Below are 22,746 nucleotides of genomic sequence, written 5' to 3' on the forward strand. Positions count from 1 at the left end.
TGGAAGAACACTACCATTTGGGTATTGATAGTTGGCCGAATATGCATATTAGACATGAATACAGACACTTAATAGCTCTATGAAAATTTAATTGCTTCAGACAAGGTATGGAGCATAGTAACTCATGAGAAAGGGGGAAGAAAAGCATCTTGGTAGTGACCATAGGAAAAGTTACTTATATACATAAAACAAAAAGTAATTTTTGTGGATTTCCTATGGCTGCTGCAAAGGCCCCTTTTTTTTCCGTTTTCATGAACTGCTATGTTCCTTACCATGTATATCTAGATCAATTAAATTTATATATATATATACACATATATATTTCAAGTTTTCTAAAGAAGTACAATGTAGTAGAATGATTGTTGTAAAAATTAATTAGTTTGTTGACTTTTTCTTTCTGTTTTCTCTTTCCCTTGGGAAAGGTCCTACTTTATTCTTTTATTGTACGTGCTGCTCATGCCCCTATTTAGCATTTAGGCAACTGTGTCTAATACTAAACTTCTCCTATCATATCACAAATCCCTTGACTGGGGAGGGGAAATGCCTTTGCTTACCTGGGCATTCCTAATGACTATCACAGTAACAAGAGAATAATAAACTTTGAATTCAGAATTAAAATGAGACCTAAGAAAATCAACAACTTGTCATCAATGCTTAAATAACTAAGACTTAATGCTCAAGGGGAACTGTACATGGAAAAATAACACACACACTTTCTAAGGCTCTCAAACGCTCTTAATTGATCTTATGAAAAATAACAACAAAGAATTCCTCTAATTCCCAAGTTACTATTGACATGTGTTAGAAATGATGTGATGTGACACAGTGTTGAGGAAGATATTATCATTTCATACCACAGTTTCAATTGGCATCAGAAAGTGGTCAACTAGACCTGAGGACCTTTAGGAAAAGGTTAGATGGGAGACTTTCCTGAGAACTAGGAAGAAGCTGTGAAGTTATTAGGAAAATGAATACTGAGCTTGGAATCAGAAGATAGATCTCAAATACTGACTCCATCATTGCCTGTGTCTATACAACCTTGCACCAATTTCTCCCTCAATATTACTTTTCCCACCTATAAAAATGGGGCAAGAATGCCTGCCTTACCTTCTTGAGATGGCTAATAAGCATGATGTGACTAAATTTAACATAGGAATATCCACAGTTGGCCTAAAAGAATCCTGCAATTCTTGGCCAAATTTCTCCTCTAATAACCCCCTGATACCCACTATGCACACCAAGGACATATTGTTTCTTGTTGAAGAAAGACAAGGTTGATGTCCACACACACACATAGCCAAGGAGAGGGAGAAAGTGAGGGATGGGAGAGAAAAGCAACATGAGGCTTGTTGAGAAGTTTAGGAGGACTCTGGAGAGCAAGCATCTAGATTTTCAGCAGGGAGTGATAGAAATGGATAAAAACATTTACATAGGTTGTACTAAAGATTCAAATGAGATAATGAGATAATGCACTTGAAATATCTTTTTAAACTATTAAGTGTTATATAAATATTGAACAATATTATGACTGTCCCTGAGCCATGAAGTGCTTACAAAGAGGACTCTTCTGTCTACAATGGCTTAGGGTTTGTCTATCTCTCTGCGTAAGCCTGCCAGTCCAGTGCATCTATAAAAGACTATTTTACTCACAGTTGAAAATTGAAGAGTATTTTAATAATTATTAGAATCATCTGAGCCTACTACATGTTTTCTTCATTTTACTTATCATACTACTTGAATCCCAATGACAAAAGAGACCAAGTGTTCCTTCATTAGCAATGAACTGTTCATTAATCACAACGCTAAATGCCCTGGCACCTAGAATAGATATGATTCTTGTTCTTTTTTTTTTTTTTTTAAGATTTTTTTTATTTAGTTGACAGAGAGAGAGAGATCACAAGTAGGCAGAGATGCAGGCAGAGAGAGAAGGGGAAGTAGGCTCCTCACTGAGTAGAGAGCCTGATGCGGGAGGGCTTGATCCCAGGACCCTGAGATCATGACCTGAGCTGAAGGCAGAGGCTTAACCCACTGAGCCACCCAGGTGCCCCGATATGATTCTTGTTCTTAAGCAAATTTTATTATTATTACTATTGTTATTATTAAACTATTATAAGCTATTAAAAGACGACATCACTCTGGGGGATAGATTCGTAAACGCACTTTTAGGTATTGAGCAGAAAGGCAAACCACTGGGGCGCCTGAGTGGCTCAGTTGTTAAGTGCCTGTCTTCAGCTGGGGTCATGATCCCAGGGTCCTGGGATCAGCCCCACATGGGGCTCTCTGCCTGGCGGGAAGCATGCCTCTCCCACTCTGCCTGCTTGTGTTCCACCTCTCGCTGTGTCTCTCTCTGTCAAATAAATTTTAAAAATCTTTAAAAAAAAAAAAGAAAAGAAAAGAAAGGCAAACCATTGAAGGGTGGAGTAGTCTGTAAGGAGAAGGTAAATTCTCAGCTAGAACTTAAAAGATGGATGGCGTTTGAATTGTTGGCAAGAAGAAAGGGTCCCCAGGTAGCGAGGACCCTTGAAACAAAAACATGATGACATAAGGATTGAGCAGGATTTCTTTCGATGAGGGAGGAAATGAGTCTCACGCAATGGAGAATACATGCTGGACACTAAAGTTGAAAAAGTAGAGTTCAACCTTAAAATTGGGGCAAAGAAGTTTAGATATCCATGGCGGGAATTACAAAGTCATTAAAGATTTTGGAAAATGAGGAGATAAAAGTATTAGGTTATCCTTAGAAGGGAACCAAAGAAAAGGGCACCAGATACCAAAGGCCTGTGACTACCCCAGTGTGGATGGCATCTGGTTCCAAAGGAAAAAGAACGTGCTGCCTTCGATACACCTGGCAGAGTAGAAAATGGAATACATGTTGATTGACTGACAATACAACTATTTATAAACCTTCATAACTAGCCTATTACATTTTAGATTTACCAACAGTCTAGTTACCCAGCATATGTCTTACATTTGACAGACTGTTCCACAAATCATCATTTTTAGCATTTCCATAACTGAACGTCTTTAAGTAGTGAATAATTCCTTTGCGGAATTTCTCCTCATTCAGAAAATCCTTGAGCATATTCAAAATACAAGCTCCCTGAAAAAAAGAAAAAAAGATCAAAAAAAAAAAAGAAGATAAAGAAAAAGATAGTATGATTTGTTTTTTAAGGGAGCTTAAACTGTATGGAACACGGGTAGTGTCTGAAAATGGAACGTCAAATACAACAAAAGTATAACCAGCGGCGGGAATCAGCAACCAGTAAGTTCAACTGCTGATCTTACAAGCCTCATTACATTTCTCCTGAAAGCAGAGCTCCCACAGCATTTACTACCTTGTTATAGGAAACGGAGTCAAACATTTCTTCTATCTGTGTAGGAGTTTCTGCTTGATTGGAGATAGGACGGGATGAATTTAATGAATCTTTTTTAATTACTGTAAAACACACGTCTGAAAAAACATCATCCTAAAGAGGGAAGAAAATGTTTTCACTTTGAATTTGACACTTTCAAAGCAGTACAAAACACAGTAGGCTTAGGAAGATAATCATAGAAACAGTCATTTCTTACAATTGATTGTAAGTTTCTTTCCCCTTACATAGTCCCCTGCCACCAATTCTCTACTTCATAAAGGCATAAATCCAACATTCCTTCAGACATTGGTTGAATGTGTACCACATACCAGGCCCTTGGATACAGAAATAAAATGTTCCCATTTGGTGAACACTTGCTATGTGCCAGGACCTTATCTGTGATCCTTTCAACACCCTGTAAAGTAGATGCATTATGTGCTCTTTACAAGTGAGAATATATGAAACTTTGGGACTCCACCGTGCAATCAACACATAGCAAATAAGAAGACACTGACTTGGGGTGCCTGGGTGGCTCAGTGGGCTAAGCCTCTGCTCTCGGCTCAGGTCATGATCCCAGGGTCCTGGGATCAAGCCCCGCATCGGGCACCCTGCTCATGTGGGAGCCTGCTTCCCCAACCCCACCCACCTGCCTCCTTGCCTACTTGTGATCTCTGTCAGTTAAATAAGTAAATAAAATCTTTTTTAAAAAAGAAGAAGGAGGAGGAGGAGGAGGAAGAGAAGGAGAAGGAGAAGAATGACGACACTGACTCTGAATCCATGACTCTCTGTACCATACTGGACCAAATGCCTACCCAAAGAGCTAAGTAAACATTACAAACCACCTTGATATGTAGTGTTCAGACTCTTTATGTGTAAAGAAAAAGACATGTTTGAAAAAAAATCTTTTCATATATTTTAGGGAAGTGAATAGGCAGGCCTTTTGAAAATTCTAAAAGAGTGTGCCCCAATTATGCTTAATTTTCAGGTTATATGCCGAGAACTCTCCAGAGGATCTTTAGCCACGAGCCCCATCTCATCCTACATCATTGTTCATAGACAGTGACTTTCTTTCCTCTCATCTCACGTACACAGCTGTGCATTTGTGCTATTTGAGCTCTCTGCCCATAGATTTCTGGGTGAGAGATTTGTGTTACGGGCTGAATTGTATATGTGGTATGACATACAAAATTGTAAACTTACATATTGTAGCTCTGGATATGTGGCATTAACAGAGACAAGTTCCATGTATGTTGCAAAACCTTCATTGAGCCAAATATCATTCCACCATTCCATTGTAACCAGGTTGCCAAACCACTAGGAAGGAGAGACTCAGTGTTACTAGAAGTTAAACAAATATTGGGGTTCTTGGGTGGGTCAGCTGGTTGAGCATGGGACTCCTGACTGCAGCTCAGGTCAAGATCTCAGAGTTGTGAGATGGAGCCCTGAATTACCCCCTCCCCTATTCCCAGTGAGGAGTCTGAGATTATTCCCTCTGCCTCTCTCTTTACCCCTCCCCCAGGCTCATGCACATGCTCTCTTTCTCTCTCTCTCTCTCTCCCTCTTAAATAAGTAAGTACATTTTAAAAAAGAAATTAAACTAATATAAAAAAATCATTAGGGGCGCCTGGGTGGCTCAGTGGGTCAAAGCCTCTGCCTTCAGCTCAGGTCATGATCCCAGGGTTCTGGGATCTAGCCCTGCATTGGGCTCTCTGCTCAGCAGGGAGCCTGCTTCCTCCTCTCTCTGCCTGCCTCTCTGCCTACTTGTGATCTCTGTCTGTCAAATAAATAAAATCTTTTAAAAAATTATTAACTAGCAAAAATATATAATGGATGCTGTCATACTTCTTTCAATGGTTAAGGCCTTTCCTCTCTCTGTTGCCCTTTTCTCTCTGTACAACTGCCTTCTACTGACTGCTTTGCCTTCTCTTCTCATCACCACATTTTTGTTTCTTGTTTACTTTTCTTTGTGTCCTTATTGTCTCCAACTCTCCAACTTCCATTTTATCCTCCCAACATTTCTTAGCTATTAGATTTTATCGAGAAAAAGATATACAATCTTACCTCATCCTTGATTTATGGTGATGGTCTTAGGAGAGATCTAAGCCAAAATATCTTTGGTGAAGTCACTTCTTTATATTAAGTTGCAAATATTTGCTTTATATTTAAGTAGCAAATATTTCAAATTCTTACAAAATCATTTAGGACTCTTGGATTGCTACATAGTATTACTGATGAGGGAATTTAGTTGTTCACTTTTTCTCTGACTTCTTCCAGAGATTAACCTGGACACTAAAGCTAAAGTGAATAAAGTTTTGAGATTTTAAATATATAAAAATAAAATTAACAGGGTGCCATAAGGAAAGCTAAACATCAATTTACCCTTGACCTATATTTGATCTGTAACACTGACTTTAAGTATTACTACTTTTTCACATACTTTTGTATTTTATTTAGCCTATGTGCCTAGTACTATCCATCTAGTTTATCTGTTCAGGATTGCAATCTCCAGAGAATTGGGAAATTAAACAAAAAGATTCCTAGATTCAAGGACACCTGGGTTGCTCAGTTGTTTGGGCATCTGCCTTCAGCCCAGGTTATGATCCCAGGGTGGTGGGATCGAGCCCCACATCTGACTCTCTGTTCAGCAGGGAGCCTGCTTCCCCCTCTTTCTCTCCACCTGCCTCTCTGCCTACTTATGATCTCTCTCTCTGTCAAATAAATAAACAAATAATTTTTTAAACAATGGATAAATAGAATCTTTAAAAAAAAAAGATTCTAAGATTCAGAAAAGACTTCTTACAGTTATAGCTAGATATGTAGCTTCCAGAAACAGTTTAAGCTCTATTTCTTTTCTGACAACCCTCATATCATTTTGCAAGTGGGCACCAGTCTTCCTGAGAGCATCTGTGAAAATGGATGGGAGGTGTTTCCTTAATTGGAGAAGTGATGAATATGAAAAATCCAAGTTGAGCTATTTTTGATAATTGACCAGTTAGTAAGAGTGATTTATCCATTCATTCAATAAATACCTTTTGAGAACCCACTGTTACTGGCACGTGCCATATAGAAATAGAAAGATGTATACATACAGCCTCTGCCCTAATACAAATAATGGAGGGCAACCGATAGATAAATGCACCAAAGCGCTATGGTGCTATGATCAATGCCTGTACAAAGGGTAGAGAAGACTCCAGGAGTTAAAAATTTGGGGAGTTCTTTTTGGGGAGCGTTATTTTGGGGAGAGTATGTAAGTTAGTTAGGAAGTGATTCATTTCCTGCCTCTTACAAGGGGTCTCAGGTATGTTGGGAATAGTGTGTGCTCTAGGCAGATTCAGTAGCAAGAGCAAAAGCATAGAGGAGCGACACAAACTGGCACATTGAGGAATGGAAAATAGTCTAGGACGGCCAAAGCTTATGGTGTAGGTAAGAGATGAGGCTGGAGAGGTGGAGAAGGGCTTCATCGTGGGGCCCTGGTATGCCATGCTATGGACCCTTGGCCCACTCAGTTGGCACCGGGAGTCTTTGTCGGAGTGAATGGTCGGAGGGAGATCAATGGGGGAGACAAAAGAGTCAAGACAAAAATTCCACTGCCGTCTGCCGCTTCAGCCTTGGATTTTGCATCTCCGTGAAAGAGAAGTTGTAAAAGTGAAGGCCAGAGCAGCCTCAGAGGTAGAGTTCTCCAACCATTTCCGTAGGAACATTCAGTAGAAAGATTAGAAATCCCCAGATTCAGTCAAATGCTTTAGAGCTACCAGTGACTAATAATCAAAAGCCCTAAGATGGGCCAGTGGGGAGATTCTAAACCAGAGGAAGCCACACATATGTGCTTCGATTACAGTGCTGAGCATGCTTCTTACGTAATTGGGTACTTAGTTCACTGCTTAAATAAAATCCAACTCATTATTATAATAATGATAAAGGATAAAGTTAAAAATTAAAAACAAGATGTTACTAGCTTCTAATAAATACAATAACATGATCGTTGTCTACATGGTGAAAGAGAATTTCTGGGGCCCTTAATAATTCATTGTGTTACTAGGAATTTTCAGAAATGAAATAGAGCAGAAATAGTCTCTGATATCTATAGAGTTAGTTTTTTTTTTTTTTTTTTAAAGATTTTATTTTATTTATTTGAGAGAGAGAGACAGTGAGAGAGAGAATGAGCAAGGAGAAGGTCAGAGAGCGAAGCAGACTCCCCATGGAGCTGGGAGCCTGATGTGGGACTCGATCCCGGGACTCCAGGATCACGCCCTGAGCCGGAGGCAGTCGTCCAACCAACTGCGCCACCCAGGCGTCCCTTCTATAGAGTTAGTTTTATGGTTCCGAATTTGCATCTAATACAGTGTTGATAGATGGGCTTTGGAAAACTTAGCCTGCAAGATATGGGAGCAGAAGCAGAGATCGTTGCTGCTGTCACTAATAACTCACACTTAGTGAGTGTGACAGGCACAGACACTTATCTGTAATTCTTCACAGCAGTTTCAAGAAGCAGGAACTACTATTAATTTAATTTTATAGATGAAGACACTGAAGTTCGGAGTTAGGTAATGGGTCTAGGGTCAGCCACCCATGAGTACTTAGACTTGAAGTCCTCACTATGGCCATATAGTGACATCTTCCAAATGAAGGGAGATTGATTTTGCCCTGGATTAGGGGGTATAAGGAAAACTATTTTTAATAGAAACCTCTCCCTGTAGGGTTTCCAATTCTGCCTCCTATGTATCTCCATAATCCATAACTTCTCTACTAAAATACGTAGAAAGGCTTTGCCTTGAATGAAGAGTTTTAAAGGATACAGTGACCATTTCTCTTGTGATAACACACCTGTGTGAGTGTCATAGTCTAGAGATTGAGATCTCTGCTACTGGACATACTGTGTTTGGTTCGATAGTCTCCAAGTTCCCCTCTAAGGGTAAAATGATATAAGTTTATGTTGTTTCAGGAAGCCCGCTGGTGTCCTGTACAATGCCTTTTGGACTGATGCTAAGAGAATGTCATGAGTGTTAGGTACCTGGTGGGCTAGTTCATGGGCTATGACTTTGGTGACCCATAGTTGATCAGAAGCAGAAGAAGTGCTAGTATCAAAGAGCAGTGACGTCTCTTTATATGTGATGAGGCCCCAATTTTCCATGGCTCCAGAGTCAAAGTCAGGAATGGCAATTAGATCTAAGAAATAAGAACAAACATACTTGATCATTATGGCTTCTGCATCAGAAATGGGATTTGCTTCCCCCTCAGATACATTGTGACACTTTCATGTATAAGCAGAGGTTCCGAAAACATAAAGACTATTGCAACATTGACCTGGGGTCTTGCAGATGCGCTGAAAATAATCGATAGCCATTATTAAGCATCATTAATTCTATCAATACAATTTTGGTTATAGCTGAAGTAACCTGTTGACATTTACCCACTTGTTTCAAAGCGTGCTAAACTCAGCAAATACCTTGGGTGCATTAGTGCTAAGAAAATGATTTTTTTAGAAATACTCATATTGTATTTTATATTAATACTACTCAAAAACTTTGAAAGGTATCGAATAATTTTTAGTATGTTTGAGATTCATCAAAACATATAATGAACTCATTTCTATAAAAAAAAAGAATAATATGGGATTTCAATTTTAGGAAAACATCTTTTAGGAGCAATCTCTATTGTCTATATTTCGATTACTTTTTCAAGAATGTGTGGTCTCTATTATGAGCAAGTGTCCTTTCTAAGGCAGTAGAGGAAAAAAGTTGTAGGCATCAATTATTTCTGACCTCAATTTCCTTTTCAACATTGATATTTTCTCTACCTTTTGACAAAGTCTTGAGGGAAAAAGTGAAATTTAATCATCTTTAAGCAACTCAGGTATAATGTATATTAATTTATATTCTATCTGTGTGTGTGTGTGTGTGTGTGTGTGTGTATGTATACCCATTGCCATTGATGTCATGTAGGTGAGAAAACTTCTGACTAATATTTAATCTTGGAATTTTTACTTTTTATTCTGCTAGCCCATTTTGGAAGAACTACGGTTTGACTAAAAAGGAAGGTAATTTTTTTAAGTTGAAATGAACCAAGTCACTTGCCTTGCGATAACATTGTCTGGAATTAATACTGGTTAATTCTAGTGGATAAAAACGAATACTTATAAGACAATCTAAAGTAAATTAGCACTAATAAAGATTAGTATTCATTAGAACTTCAAATGTGGGATGAATTTTTTTGTAAATTGCACTGATGATTTTATAGTTGAATTATCTCCAATAATCATTAGAGATACTTGTATCTAGTTTAGTTTTTCCTAAACTGCATCCTTCTTTTCAGTTATTTTAAAAATACATTTCACAGGGGTGCCTGGGTGGCTCAGTGGGTTAAGCATCCACCTTCAGCTCAGGTCATGATCCTAGGGTCCTGGGACGGAGCCCCGCATTGCATGGGTCTCCTTGCTCATTAGGGAGTCTGTTTCTCCCTTCCTCTTTCCCTCTGCCTCTCCCTGCTTGGACTCCTGTGCGTGTGCTCTCTCTCTCTCTCTCTTTCTCTCAAATAAATGAGTAAAGGTTGTTATTGGATCTTTCCTTGGCTTTTGACATAGAAACAACAATGGATTATAGGTATATTTAGTATATCTATACTAAAAAACAGATAGAACCTGCACTATAATAAAGCACTGAGACTCAAGAACAATAAGAATAAGCCCCTGGAAAAGCCTTTTGATGGTCCTTTTACCTCCTCTAAGGAAAAATGGCACAGATTTGGAGGGTAAAGAGAAACAAAGACATGATAAGGAGTATGTCTTAATTTTCTCAAGGGAAAAAAATGTCACTGTCAGAAATTCTGAAAACCAACCTAATATGTTATGAAACCAAAGTTATGGCTTAATGTGTTTTTCTTAAGATAGAAAATCAAAACCAGGATAGACTATTTGTATCTTTCTATGTAAAAATCTGTTACTACCACATTCAAATTATCTACTTCCTCCAAGTCTTCTTTTATTTTTAAACCTTTTAAATCTTATCTTTCAACTTCAAATGCACTATAAACAGATAGAGGGACAATTTCTAGCTATTTACATAAATCTTTGGCAAATTTTATAAAAGACTGCTGGTCTTATACAAATACAGCATAGAAAAAGGTTGTATGTTCCGGAGAATTCATCCAATTAAATCTAACATGTGATACAGCTATTTTAATATGAACCAGATAAAAGAATAAATGATCCACACTACTCAGACTTCTCATAAATACTTTTCTTTTCTACACTCAAGAACCATCTCTGAGGTACAAATTATTGCTTCCTGGGCTAACTGAACCTCTTCAGTACTCATTTAAATCACATATAAAGACAAAAAAAGAAATCAAAGCAAGATCTGTAAGAAAAATAAATACAATGACACAGAATTTGAACCTACCCAGTTTGGGGAGTGGAAAATTGATATCAAAGTAGTTTTCATAAAAATCAAGTAGCTTTAATGATGCTTCCAAAGCATAATGGGTTTGACTCCATTTTTCTGGAGATGCATAGACGGACACCTGGAAATGTTGATCAGAAGAAGTGGTCTTTGAATGTCACAAATCCTCGGCACAATTCCATTCCTAACAATCCTCACTCAAAGAAAGGTAGACTGAATTTTTCATGAAAATTTTTAAATAGAATTAGCATGTTTTTGATGGGGATAAGATGTTCCATAAAGTATTACAGCAAAAGTCAGTCTTAAAAATTATAAGCTATCTTGTGTCTTCTATCATATTCCATTCCCTAGGTGCTAATCTGTAAATTTCAAGCTATATGAACTCACTATATCATGAGAGCCCACCTGAGCTCATCACTATTATGCATTCTAGCACTTGAGTGCTAGCTTTCCAGAACTGTGTCTACCTGCACAAGTCAAATAAAACATAGGTATATGAGTTGGAAAAGCCTTCAAGAACTTATCGGATCCACCTTTCCATCTATAGACTTTAAACTCAAAAATCCCCAAATATGTTTCTTTACTCCCCCTCAAGTAAATAACCACCGAGTGGAAAAAATTAAATTACATTCCACTTTTATTGGGTTTCAGGTATGCTTCTACTTTCATTTTATGGTGTGCTTTCATGCTCTGAATTACCCAACGTCCCTCAGAACTTTTATACGAAGGATATGTTAATAGTTACCATCTTTTGATGGCTTATCAGGCACAGTGCTAAATGTGTACATATGAAATCTAATTGAATCCTCTCAACAACCTTATGAAAAGATGGAAATACGTGGAAATTAAGTAACGTGCTCCAAGTCGCCCAGCTAGAGAATTGCAGAGCTGCGATGTGAAACCTAGGAAGCTGAGCGGAAGCCGCCCTCCTGAAGTTCCGTGCCATGACCTCCCATATGTCTATTATCTATGCAGAATCTGACTGTAGAGCTGCTGTGTTCCATATGTAGATGCACTGCTCATGACATGTATCTACGTATCGGTAAGTATGATATGGATACAAATTGAAATAGTCATTTAATAGCTGTTTTTCAGAAGAATTATTTTACGGTTCTTTGACTGTTATATTTAGTTCTTCAGGGTAAGCAGATGATGATGATGATGGTGGTGGTGTCTCTACTGATATTTACAAAACTCTGTAAGATACCCATTGGGTATTATAAGTTTTTGCAAATAATGAAGACTCTAAAAATTTGAAGTCTACCTCTCTTTGAAGAAAAAAAATTATAGAAAACAATCGGAAACAATGTGAATGTCCTAAAATAAGAGGATGACTAAAATTTCTTTTGGTACTTCCATGCAGTATAACACTAAGCAATTGCTAACATAATATTATAGAAAGTTCCATAAAATAGATTATAAAAGTACTATAGAAAATTTTAAAGGCATTCAGTTCTTAGGGCATATTATGGTGAAAGTAGAGTTAAATAATCTAAAATATTATTTTGTTAAAAAAATGAGTATACACCATTATTGTATATACTCTCATATACTGACATACATATGGAAAATATTTGGAAAACTTACACTAATATTATCAGTAATTCTATCTTGATGATGGGATTTATGAGTAATTTATTTTATTTTTTTGCCTATTTTGTGAAATAAGCATGATAAAAAGCATAAGAAAACAAAACCTCTTTGCTCTCAGGACTGTGTATAAAATTAGAACTCAGTCTCACCTTGACCCCTGAGGAGGTGGTGCCACTCACAGAGTTGAAATCACAAACTATGTAGGCTACAAGGTATGTACTCATTTTTACAGTAGTTTCAAAATGATCTTCTAAGAGGCCTTCTTCAAGTTCAATTGTCTTCACCTACAGGAAGGGAAAAAAAATTTGAAATTTGAAAATTGGAGTATTTTACAACAGTACCTATGACTTAAGCCGGTGAGTTAGAAGATCCCGCCACTTTGAAGGACTTGAAGATCAATGGCCCATCCCATTCTATGACCTCTACTCCCCATTTTTCTCTTATGCCCGGACTTCCTCTAAGACCTCATGTACCACTTTTGGGACCCCAAACGATGCCAAATCTTATTTTGTTGCTTGAAAGCAAAAAAACATTTTAGGGGTTTCTACTTTCTTGAAATGCAGTAATCTCCAACACTGGCAGAAATCAAAGTTCTGCACTTCTAAGCAAAAATATCAAATAATGTCTCCTTTCCCTTTGTTTGTTATATAATAAATCTCTGTTACAGAAGGGAATGGGATGCAAAATTGTGTGAGATACTTTTCATTATCTTTTAGTCCTCTTATTTATGTGTGAGGTAGGTGCTATTTCACAGGTGAGGAAGCAGAGTCTCAGAAATGTTAACTGAATTGCCCAAGATCACATGGCTAGTTCCACAGGAAGACCAAAATGTGGAAGTGACCGTGTGACTCCAAAGACATTGCTCATTCCTTCACTCGCTGTGTGACAGCTTGAGTCATAGTCTTATTTTATCTTTGCTTCATTGATTCAGCAATGAAAGCAGGCAGGCCAAGGAGGTCATTAGTAATTTAAGCTTCTGCCTATCTGCGGAAGAAGAAAGAAGTTTTAAGCCTACAGACGGACCAGCCACATCTATCAAGTTCACTGAGTAATTACTAATCTCTATCTTTAATTGTTCAGGATAGCTTGTCCTAGAGATGGTCTCTACCATGGTACAATGCCCCAAAATACTGAATGGATACAGATCCAATAATCTGAAAATACCACTTTCTTTAAATTGGTAACTGCTCTTAGACTAGCTTTCTCCTCCCAGCATCCCTTTCAAGGGATCAGGCTTGTGACAGCACTAACCAGGGCTTGTCAAGCCTGTTTTATCTATTTGGATAAGATTGCAGTTTGCTTTGGCAAGAGAAAATGCCTTGAAGTATTACCAGAGACTGCCTAGCCTACTTAAGTGACACATGTTTATGTTATTTAATTCTACTAGCATTCGAGTCTATAGAATTCCATTTTAAAAATGAGGTCCTAAGTTTTAAGAAAGCAGCAGACCTTGACCAAATACTTTACGAAAGGTAGCACTATATATAGGACTGCGATATATGTACCTCCTGCAAGTTAACTTTGTAGAACAGCAGTCTCTTTTTTTGGGATCTGATTCAATGAGAATTCTATGAGCACATACTTCTGTCAGACACGAGGGTTATGGGAGAGGCCGGGGAGAGGGCGTTATGACTGCAGTCTTATGACCAAACTCAGTGAAAAACCATTTAGTCAAGTGTGTTAGAAGCAGGAGGGGAGAGGGAGGAAGGCTGTGGGACACTGGGGAGACGAGACTCTCTGACAGGAGACACTGGTGGCAGGAGTGGTGAGGAGAGAGATGGGCATTCCCTCTGATTTCTTTCCCCAGATGAAGATATAGCCCATGGAGACTGAGTTTTGTTCTGGAACCTGGAGTGAACCATGTAGATTAACATTGCCTTAAATGGAAGTGCATGGGGTGTTCGTGTACGTTCTTGCAGGATGATGATGTAATCTCCAAGTACAGAACATTTGTTGCTAGACAAAGATTTAGCTGTTTCTCACTGTTGGCCAGACTTTCCTTACACAGCAAGTATCATCAGCAGGTGTGTGTTCCTTTAAGGAAAGAAGGGGACAAAGAAACCCTCCAATGACATGCTGCCCCCACTAGTACATGGCTGGCTACCTCAATTCCCGTAAATCTTGTATTCTCAACTAAGCAGTTTGAGAGCTCAGTGTGTGTTGCTTCTTCTCACTAATCCATAAACCAGATTAACTGCTGCTGTGATTGTCCAGAGTGTAAGACCGTAGCTTGACTTCAATTGTCCTTTTTGGTCAACCACAGAAACTTGGGTTGGGCATGTCATTGAGAAGCAGAAAGTGAAGCCAGTATTTGTTGGAAAAGTCACTATGTAGGCAACTGGACAAATCAGTTGAGACAATGCAAATATTCAAGGATCGTATAAAATATTTTTGAAACATGCACTTATTTATCTTAAATAGGAGAAGTTGCTGGAGGTTTCTAAAGATTAAAAAAAATTTAAGTTCTAATATAATGAAATGGCAATTATGTTTGCATCACATTTTAATGAAAAGGCTTGAAAATAATTATATTTTTACTTTACCTTCCATGATTACTCACGTGAAAAATGACATTAATAAAAAGCTGCTGGGAAAGAGACTGAACTGCCCTTAAATGAACGTACAGTTAGAAAGCAGACCTGCAGTTCAAGTACATGATCATTTTTATCCGGAAATGAGTAGGCTAATTAAATTGCTGTCTGGATGATCAGGGAAAAACTAGGATATGTGTCACGTGGAGTATTGTCACTTTTCCCCTTGATCTGTTCTGCCAGTCTATCAGAACAAATACCTTTTTTACCAGCATGAAACAGAAATCTAGGGAAACTCAGTGTCTTGTGTTATCGACTCATTTCTCCCCTTCAGGCATAGAGGCTGATCACTGTGAAGGGCAGAGAGAAAACTGGGGTAGGGCCCCTTGCTGGCTTATGATGGCCCAGCTGCCTTCTGGGCTGCTCATTTTTGCTGAAGCACGATCAGAAGAGCCTCTATTTTTGTCTCACTTTCCAAGCAGCAATTGTGAACTATTTTATATTTTGTCAAACATCACAAATGGCAAGCACATCATTAGCCAGGAAATATCAAATGAGGCCTGCCGTCAGCCGTATCTTTCAGAGTCTCCAAATTTTGAGGGCAAATAAAGGGTTCAAATGTCTCTTTCAGTTTTTAAAAAAAAAAAAAAAGAGTGTATAACTACCATAGATGATTTTCATAGATAATTTTAAGAATTACCCATGGAATTTAAAAAAAAAAAAAAAAAAGGATTTCTAAGTTTCATCAGAGACCACTAGAGCAGAATTTCCAGGGAGGAACCCAGGCAGGGTTCTCTAGATCCTTCTCACTCTAAATGTGAGGTCTGGACCGGCAGCAGTGGTACCACCTGGGAGATCATTAAAAAGGCAGAACTTTGAGCCTCACCATGCCAACCCGAATCAGAATCTAAATTTTAACAAGATCCTCAGATGATTCATCTCAACATTAAAGTTTGAGAAGCACTGCTCTGGGTGGCTCTGAATTTCATCATTGGCCAAGTAACACAGATTGAAAAAGAACATTGTTTCCATACGAATACGAATCAAATATAAATCACTTTTTTTTAAACTTCTGATATAACAATGCCCCACACAGAATGATGTTAAAATCTAGTAGGATTGGGGTTATTATATAATATGTAGATGGAGAAAACAAATTAATGGCTTCAATCTTGAAAACAAAAAAAAATATATTTAAAAAAAATACAACAAAGACCGAGGCTCAACTTGAGAATGATTCCCCCAAAGTTTCTGCAAGTGACAATACCTTTGGCATGTTGGAGAGTGCAACATGTCCACTTTCTCTTCTTATCTTGATGGAAAAGTTGGCTTTAAATGATGGTTCATCAAAGCAAGGGAAAGCCATCCGGGCTTCAGTTGGCTCAAAATCGGTTACTGCAATTATTCTGAAATGAAGAAACCACCGGCCAGAATTTTACAAGTGAAAGCAAGAAAAGAAATGAACTATACCTTCAGAACACAGCTTATCAAACCTAGAGGTGATATATTTGACTTCTCAAACTATAATCTTAGTGAATCTAGGCTTTTTTTTTTAAAATAAAACAGGGTAAATTCTGTTACTAGCTGCCAATCGTGAATTATAAACAGTGCTAGGTGCTCTGCTTATATGATTCCCTTCACACTCATGGTAGACAAGGATATCGAGACTCAGAAAATTCGAGTAAGCTTACTAGTTCCTTAGCTACTAAATGAGATAGGCATGTCCCGTCAACGTGATACCGAAACTGACTAGGATATGAGTAGTAAAATACCATCTCTAAGGATGGGGCTTCACTTGGAGACTTGAGTACTTGTGAATGTGAGTGATGCCTTAGGTTGTGTTCTCAGAAAGCAGACCCTGCTTCATTAAAAATATGCCTCCAAGAGATGTTAAGGAGGTAGGTAAGGTGTGAAGGAAGCAGGATAGGACAGAAGAAAAAGCAGGCTGGATCCGGCATCAGTCCGATCTCTGGGGAGCTCTGGAATGGAAACTACATCTTTAAGATTTCTCCAACTAGAGGCAAGGAGCTGGGATTTTATATTTTGTACCCCATGGGGAGACTAACTCCCAGGAACTTCTAGCTTTCTCTGCTTGCTGACAAAGTAGCTCTAGTCCTCAGACTATAATAGGTAGATAGATATTCTGATAAATCTCTGTACCCTATCACCTGGATAATGTCTGAAATTGTATAATTACAGATTTATTCTTTGGACTTAAAGCTTCAATTAAGAAAAAGAGCTGGAGGGGCACCTGGGTGGCTCAGTGGATTAAAGCCTCTACCTTCGGCTCAGGTCACGATCCCAGACTCCTGGGATGGAGCCCCGCATCAGGCTCTCTGCTCAGCGGGGAGCCTGCTTCCTCCTCTCTTTCTGCCTGCCTCTCTGCCTACTTGTAATCTCTGTCTGTCAAATAAATAAATAAATAAATCTTAAAAGGAAAGAAAGAAACAAACAGCTGGAATGCAGACTTTTATTGGAGAAGGAGGGAGAATAAAACATCTCTAGGGTCAGATAAAGGATGAGAAGGGCTGGGGTGGGGGAGAGGGGTTTCCAGGATAATTGTGCCTCAATTTACTTTGTTTCTATAATATAGATTGGAAAATGGGGCTAGGGATCGAAACAATTTGATTTGCTTGGAACTACAGGCTTTATTTGGTAGCAGCTACTACAAGTATAAAGGAATTCCACATGCCTGGAATAATTTTCACAAATGTGAAATTTTGTTTACAGTAAGTCTATAGTGGGAAAGGAAAAAGTTTAATATTTTTTTTCTGGTACTTGCACAATTAATTTTAGCTCTGTATGTGAAGTAGTGACTTCTTACTTCTCAAAGAACTATTGTTGATAGGATTATTTTTATATTTGAAGTTAAGTTGTGTGTGTGTGAGAGAGAGAGAGAGAAGGAGAGAGAGAGATCCATGAGTCTATTGACACTGTGCTGCAAATCATCTTATATGTTAGATCTACTATGTGACTGAGGATGAAGAGAACTAATTAATCATAAGAAGAGTCAGAAATAGCCTGAAGTTAGTTATGGGAGACATGTTGAAAAGTCCTCCGGCTCTACTTAAAATAATCATCATCATCATCATCATCTCCCACTCCAATTTCCCACATCTTCCAAAATAATACCCTTAAAAAGTATGTCCTTGTGGTAGAGTCCTTGTCACTTGAAAAAATGAAAAAAGCCATCACTGGTCACATGTTGCCTTAGTGAGAAGTTGATAAATTCCCTACCCAGTACTATGCTAGCTGAGAACAAGACCCATAACAACTGAGACTGCAGTGAGTAAAGTGTCCCAAGGTGAGGAGCAAAGACATGGGCTTGGGGAAGGGCTCTCCTACGGGGACTACTGGGGACTGTGGGGGTCAGGGGGGAACATATGAGTCCTCAGAGGGTAGTGAGCACATAAGATGGGAAAGAAGAGACATGTAGCAGACATTGCTAAGGTCCCCTATTCATTCCTCTTCTTCAACTCCAGTGGAATCCTGATTTTACTCAAGAAGAAAATGTGTCCAATTTTTAAAAAATCACCTCTTCAGGGGCACCTGGGTGGCTCATTGGGTTAAAGCCTCCGCCTTCGGCTCAGGTCATGATCCCAGGGTCCTGGGATCGAGCCCCGCATCCGGCTCTCTGCTTCCTCCTCTATCTGCCTGTCTCTCTGCCTACTTGTGATCTCTGTCTGTCAAATAAATAAATAAAATCTTAAAAAAAAAAAAATCACCTCTTCAGAGTCCCTTGCTACTTCTTGGGGCAATAAAACTCCTTCTGTCCTGATTGAAGTCATTGGGTGGGAAAACCTTGTAAAATACTCAGTTGGCATGTTTCTTTTTGTCTTTTTCTCCCCTCCCCCCACTTCCCCTTTCTTCCTGCCACAGTGTGGACTTAATGCCTAGAGGTGTGGAAATCATTTTGTATTAGGAGGCAAGCCATATGCCAAGGGCACTAAGCAGAAAGATAGAAGCAGCCTGGGTCCTGGATAGCACCGGAGAGTGCTGTAGCAAACCTGTGCTGTCCTGTTTCTAGACCTCTTGTGGCATGAGAAAAGAGTGGGCCCCTATGTGGTTAAACCACTGTGTTTGGGTTTCTCTAACTGGCAGTGGAGTGTCACTGATCAAAGGTGGGAAAGCACCGAAACCCTCCCAGATGGACCCCGGCTCTGGACAACCAAAGCAACCACCCTATGGATCACTGATGCTTCTTTTTTTCTAATTTCATGTAACTGTTGGAAAATTCTGTTTTACTCTCCAAAACAAACGGCAAATTCAATCACTTCTCTCCGTAAGCACTGCCACTAGCTTGGCCCAAGACACCCTCATTTCTTGCCCCCACCACTGTAATGACCTCCTAAAAAATTACTGTCCCCTGTGTCCCCCTCTCTGTATCATACTCGCAACATACACTTGAGCTTTATGGAGCATACATCAGATCATAATCTCCTGATGAATTCCCACTGCATTGGAGGAAAAGCCTAAACTCCCTACAAGTGGCTCAAAGTCTTTGCCTGATATGACTCCTTTCTACTCTACTTTTATCCTTTATTCAGTGTCTTTAAGCCATGTTGGTCAGTCAGTCCAACCTCACAACCTTTGCACTTGCTGTTCCTTTGTCTGGAGATACTCTACCCAAAGATGTCCTTATGATTTTCTCCTTTTTGGAAAAAAAAACAAACCTCAAAACATTGTTCTCCATTTAAATGCATCTCCTTGGCAAGGACTCTTCTGACCACTTTGATCAATGAGTTCCAATCCCCAGCTACACTTTCTTTCTATTACAGCACCTCAATTTATTTCCTTCTTAGCATTTATCATTTACCTTGCCCATTTAATTTACTTTCTTGTTCTGGTTGTCTCTTCCTACATATCTTACCACTCCACATTCAATGCCTAGAACATTGCCTGGCACATGGTATGTGCTCAATAAATGGGAGCTCATGAAATTGACCATATTTCTCCATTCTGCAAACGCACTTGATCCTGCCTTCTAGATTTGAGTCATGCCATTTCTTGGGGAATGAACACACACTCTCACTTCCTTTCTTTCAAACCAAACCTCACTTGTGGTTCTTTCTGGTCTCAGATCAAGACTCATCTCCTTGAGAAGCCTTCCCTATTTCAGCTTTCTGTGCCATGACCAGCCTTCCCCCTAGCAAACCAACATAGCTGTCTCAACACAGTCACATACTGGTCTCTCCTCCTAGTCATTCTCCCTCTAGCTGTTTATGCCTTAGCATTCTGTGTTCTCATCTTCATTGATATTTCCTTAAGAAACAGCAGAGCTGCTGCTTCTTCCAAGTTTCCATGGTTTATGGAGCTTTTCAAAAATGACTGCTGAAATGTGCTCCTTGGCAAAGAATTGTAACCCATAAGGAAAGTATCATAAGAGACTAAACAGCTAGAGCGAGGTCCTACCTTGTTTTACCACCATGAGTTCTGTATGTGCTTTTATAAAACCCTTGAAAACCATTGGCTAAGTTGGCCTGGAAGTCGATAGCCACAGAGTATCTCAAATCAGTCATTAGTGCCTCTGGAACCAACAGTGCAATTTGTTGATGAGCAGGATAACTCAAAACATTCAGCCTTTTTCCTGGTTTCCTGTATCTCAAATCTTCCTCTGATTGAAGGATGACATTCATGATTTCAAGGTCCTTGCTGTGCAAGATGATGAATTGGGTGGCATCTCTGACCGAGACTTCAATCTTCTCAGAACCAACAAAGTCCAGGGAGGTAAGATTTGGATGGACCAAAAGGTCATAGTGGAGAGGAATGACCACCCTCGGGAGCCTTAGCTCGTTCCAAGGAAATGGTTCCCCATTGGTGGCTACGGGGAAAGCCCCAGGGTCCTTATTGAATGGATCAATAGATGACGTTGAAAATTGAGAACAAATGCATATTTTGGCCATAATGGCTGAGCAGTAAAATCCCATGTAAATATTAAATATCAGTTTTCTGCACGGATTGGCCATTGCAGAAGAATGGATACTAAATATATTCTCTAGAAGACAAATTAATATCCAGACTAAGTCTCTTAATTCTCTGTAGCACTGTACTCACTCCAGTTACATCACACAGGATCTGAACGATACGTTTCAATAAACGGATTTGACCTAGAAGGGAAAAAAAAATTCATAGCATGTAGAAAATGAGTTCAATTAATAAATTACTCTTTAAAAAAAAGTATGGGAATGGAGAAAACCTGCTTTCATAGAAAGAAGCCAAATAACCACAACATGAAGTAGAAATTGAGCTATCATTTGATTATTACTAAAAATCCTGTGGAGGCCAAATGAAAGGACTATGCCTTAAAATTTTATGTGTAGAATTCCCTCTGCATTCCTATGCCATGAACTTCAGGCAGGAATGTAAATTCATTGAGTGCTAAATATTTTTAATATTTGGCTACACCATTCTGGCTGTATCCTGGACACCTGAAAATTAGCTGCACAGGTGGTCTCTATTTTGTCTTGAGTCACAAAATCTATATTCTTTGGATACCAGTTTTAATTATTTGCGGCATTGAACTTCACCTCTCTCAATGAATAAAATTATCTGAATGGCCTTATTCTATGGCTGTTGTTGGAAAGGATGCTGGTCAACGTATATTTTCAATATATCAAAAGCTAAAGAAATAAAATTTGAGTTTATAATATTCTTAATGAGAATACTTAAAAATTGTTTTGGTGTTCTTCATCTTAGGCTACCTTTGAAAGTGCAATTAAATCAAACTGAATGCACTGCCTCTAAATAGGACTAAGATGATTTATCCTTATTAGAAGGGTAAAATCACAAAATATAAAATGAGGACAAACAATATTGTTAGTTTAGGTGATTCAACTCTGACTCCCACCTGGTCACCTGCTTCTATTTACCTCCTCCCAGCTCCAACCCAGTCCATGAACAGTCTCCTTCCCCCCACCTTTTTTTTTTTTCATTAGCAAGCTCTTCAGAATTAATTATCCCAACAGTTACTTTAATTCTCCAATTTGTAATATCACTGCAGACAAGCACGTATTGTTAAAGGGACAACAACAACAAACAAGAATGGTAAAATAAAAAATTTCAAAGCCAAGATAAGGGAACAACTTAAGGCGCCATCAATAGATGAACAAATAAAAGTGATGTGCTATATATACCTGCAATGAGATGTTATTTGGCCATGACAAAGAAAGCAATCCTGCTGTTTGAAACAACATGGATGGAACTTGAGGACATCATGCTAAGTAAAATAAGTCATGCAGAGAAAGACAAATAAATATTATGTATCAGGTTTCTGGGGAATATAAAATAGCTGAACTCAGAGAAACACAGTGGAGTGGCAGCTACCAGGAGTTGTGCAGTGGGGGAAATGGGTACAAACTTCAATTGGAAGGTTTAACAAGTTCTAGGGATCTAATATACAGCATGGTGATTACAGATAATCATACTATATCTTGCACTTGAATGTTGACTAGATTCTCACTGTCCTCGCAAAAAAGTAGGTCCGTGACTTTCTCACTACAAAAAAGAAGTGGTGATTATGAGATGGGATGGAGGTGTTAGCTGATGCCACGGTGGTAATCATTTTGCAATATAAAAATGTATCAAATCAAGGTGTTGTACACTTTATTTTTTTTTAAGATTTTTAAAATTCATTTATTTGACAGAGACAGAGAGAGTACAAGCAGGACAAGCAACAGAGAGAGACAGAGAAGAAGACTCCCCAATGAGTGCAGAGCCTGATGCGAGGCTCCAATCCCAGGACCTTGGGATCATGACCTGAGCCAAAAGCAGACGCTTAACTAACTGAGCCACCCAGGCACCCAAAGTGTTGGACACTTTAAACTTACACAAGGTTATAATGTCAGTTATATCTCAATAAAGCTGAGGAAGATT

General features: G+C 38.8%; 1 protein-coding gene and 1 long non-coding RNA gene across 4 annotated transcripts in view; one reads left to right on the forward strand and one right to left on the reverse strand.

The window, feature by feature from the left end:
* Positions 1 to 22,746, forward strand: part of LOC122917330 — a 95,706-nt gene that overhangs the window by 26,537 nt on the left and 46,423 nt on the right. The window lies entirely within an intron of this gene.
* The window catches only part of ERAP2 (endoplasmic reticulum aminopeptidase 2), a 39,011-nt gene that overhangs the window by 15,255 nt on the left and 1,010 nt on the right, over positions 1 to 22,746 (reverse strand). For 2 of the 3 annotated variants that reach the window (XM_044265073.1, XM_044265064.1), the window contains exons 2-9: positions 20,287 to 20,981; positions 16,142 to 16,280; positions 12,493 to 12,627; positions 10,751 to 10,871; positions 8,365 to 8,519; positions 4,554 to 4,667; positions 3,336 to 3,467; positions 2,969 to 3,100 (exon numbers count right to left, since the gene is read on the reverse strand). In XM_044265073.1, the coding sequence (XP_044121008.1) occupies positions 2,969 to 3,100; positions 3,336 to 3,467; positions 4,554 to 4,667; positions 8,365 to 8,519; positions 10,751 to 10,871; positions 12,493 to 12,627; positions 16,142 to 16,280; positions 20,287 to 20,840 (1,482 nt within the window). In that variant the 5' untranslated portion in view covers positions 20,841 to 20,981. Of the gene's footprint in view, positions 1 to 2,968; positions 3,101 to 3,335; positions 3,468 to 4,553; positions 4,668 to 8,364; positions 8,520 to 10,750; positions 10,872 to 12,492; positions 12,628 to 16,141; positions 16,281 to 20,286; positions 20,982 to 22,007; positions 22,055 to 22,746 lie in introns of those variants that run through there. The other variant, XM_044265084.1, reaches the window with a different exon arrangement.

This window comes from Neovison vison, chromosome 1 (genome assembly GCF_020171115.1).
Source record: "Neovison vison isolate M4711 chromosome 1, ASM_NN_V1, whole genome shotgun sequence".
In the NCBI taxonomy this organism is placed as follows: domain Eukaryota; kingdom Metazoa; phylum Chordata; class Mammalia; order Carnivora; family Mustelidae; genus Neogale; species Neogale vison.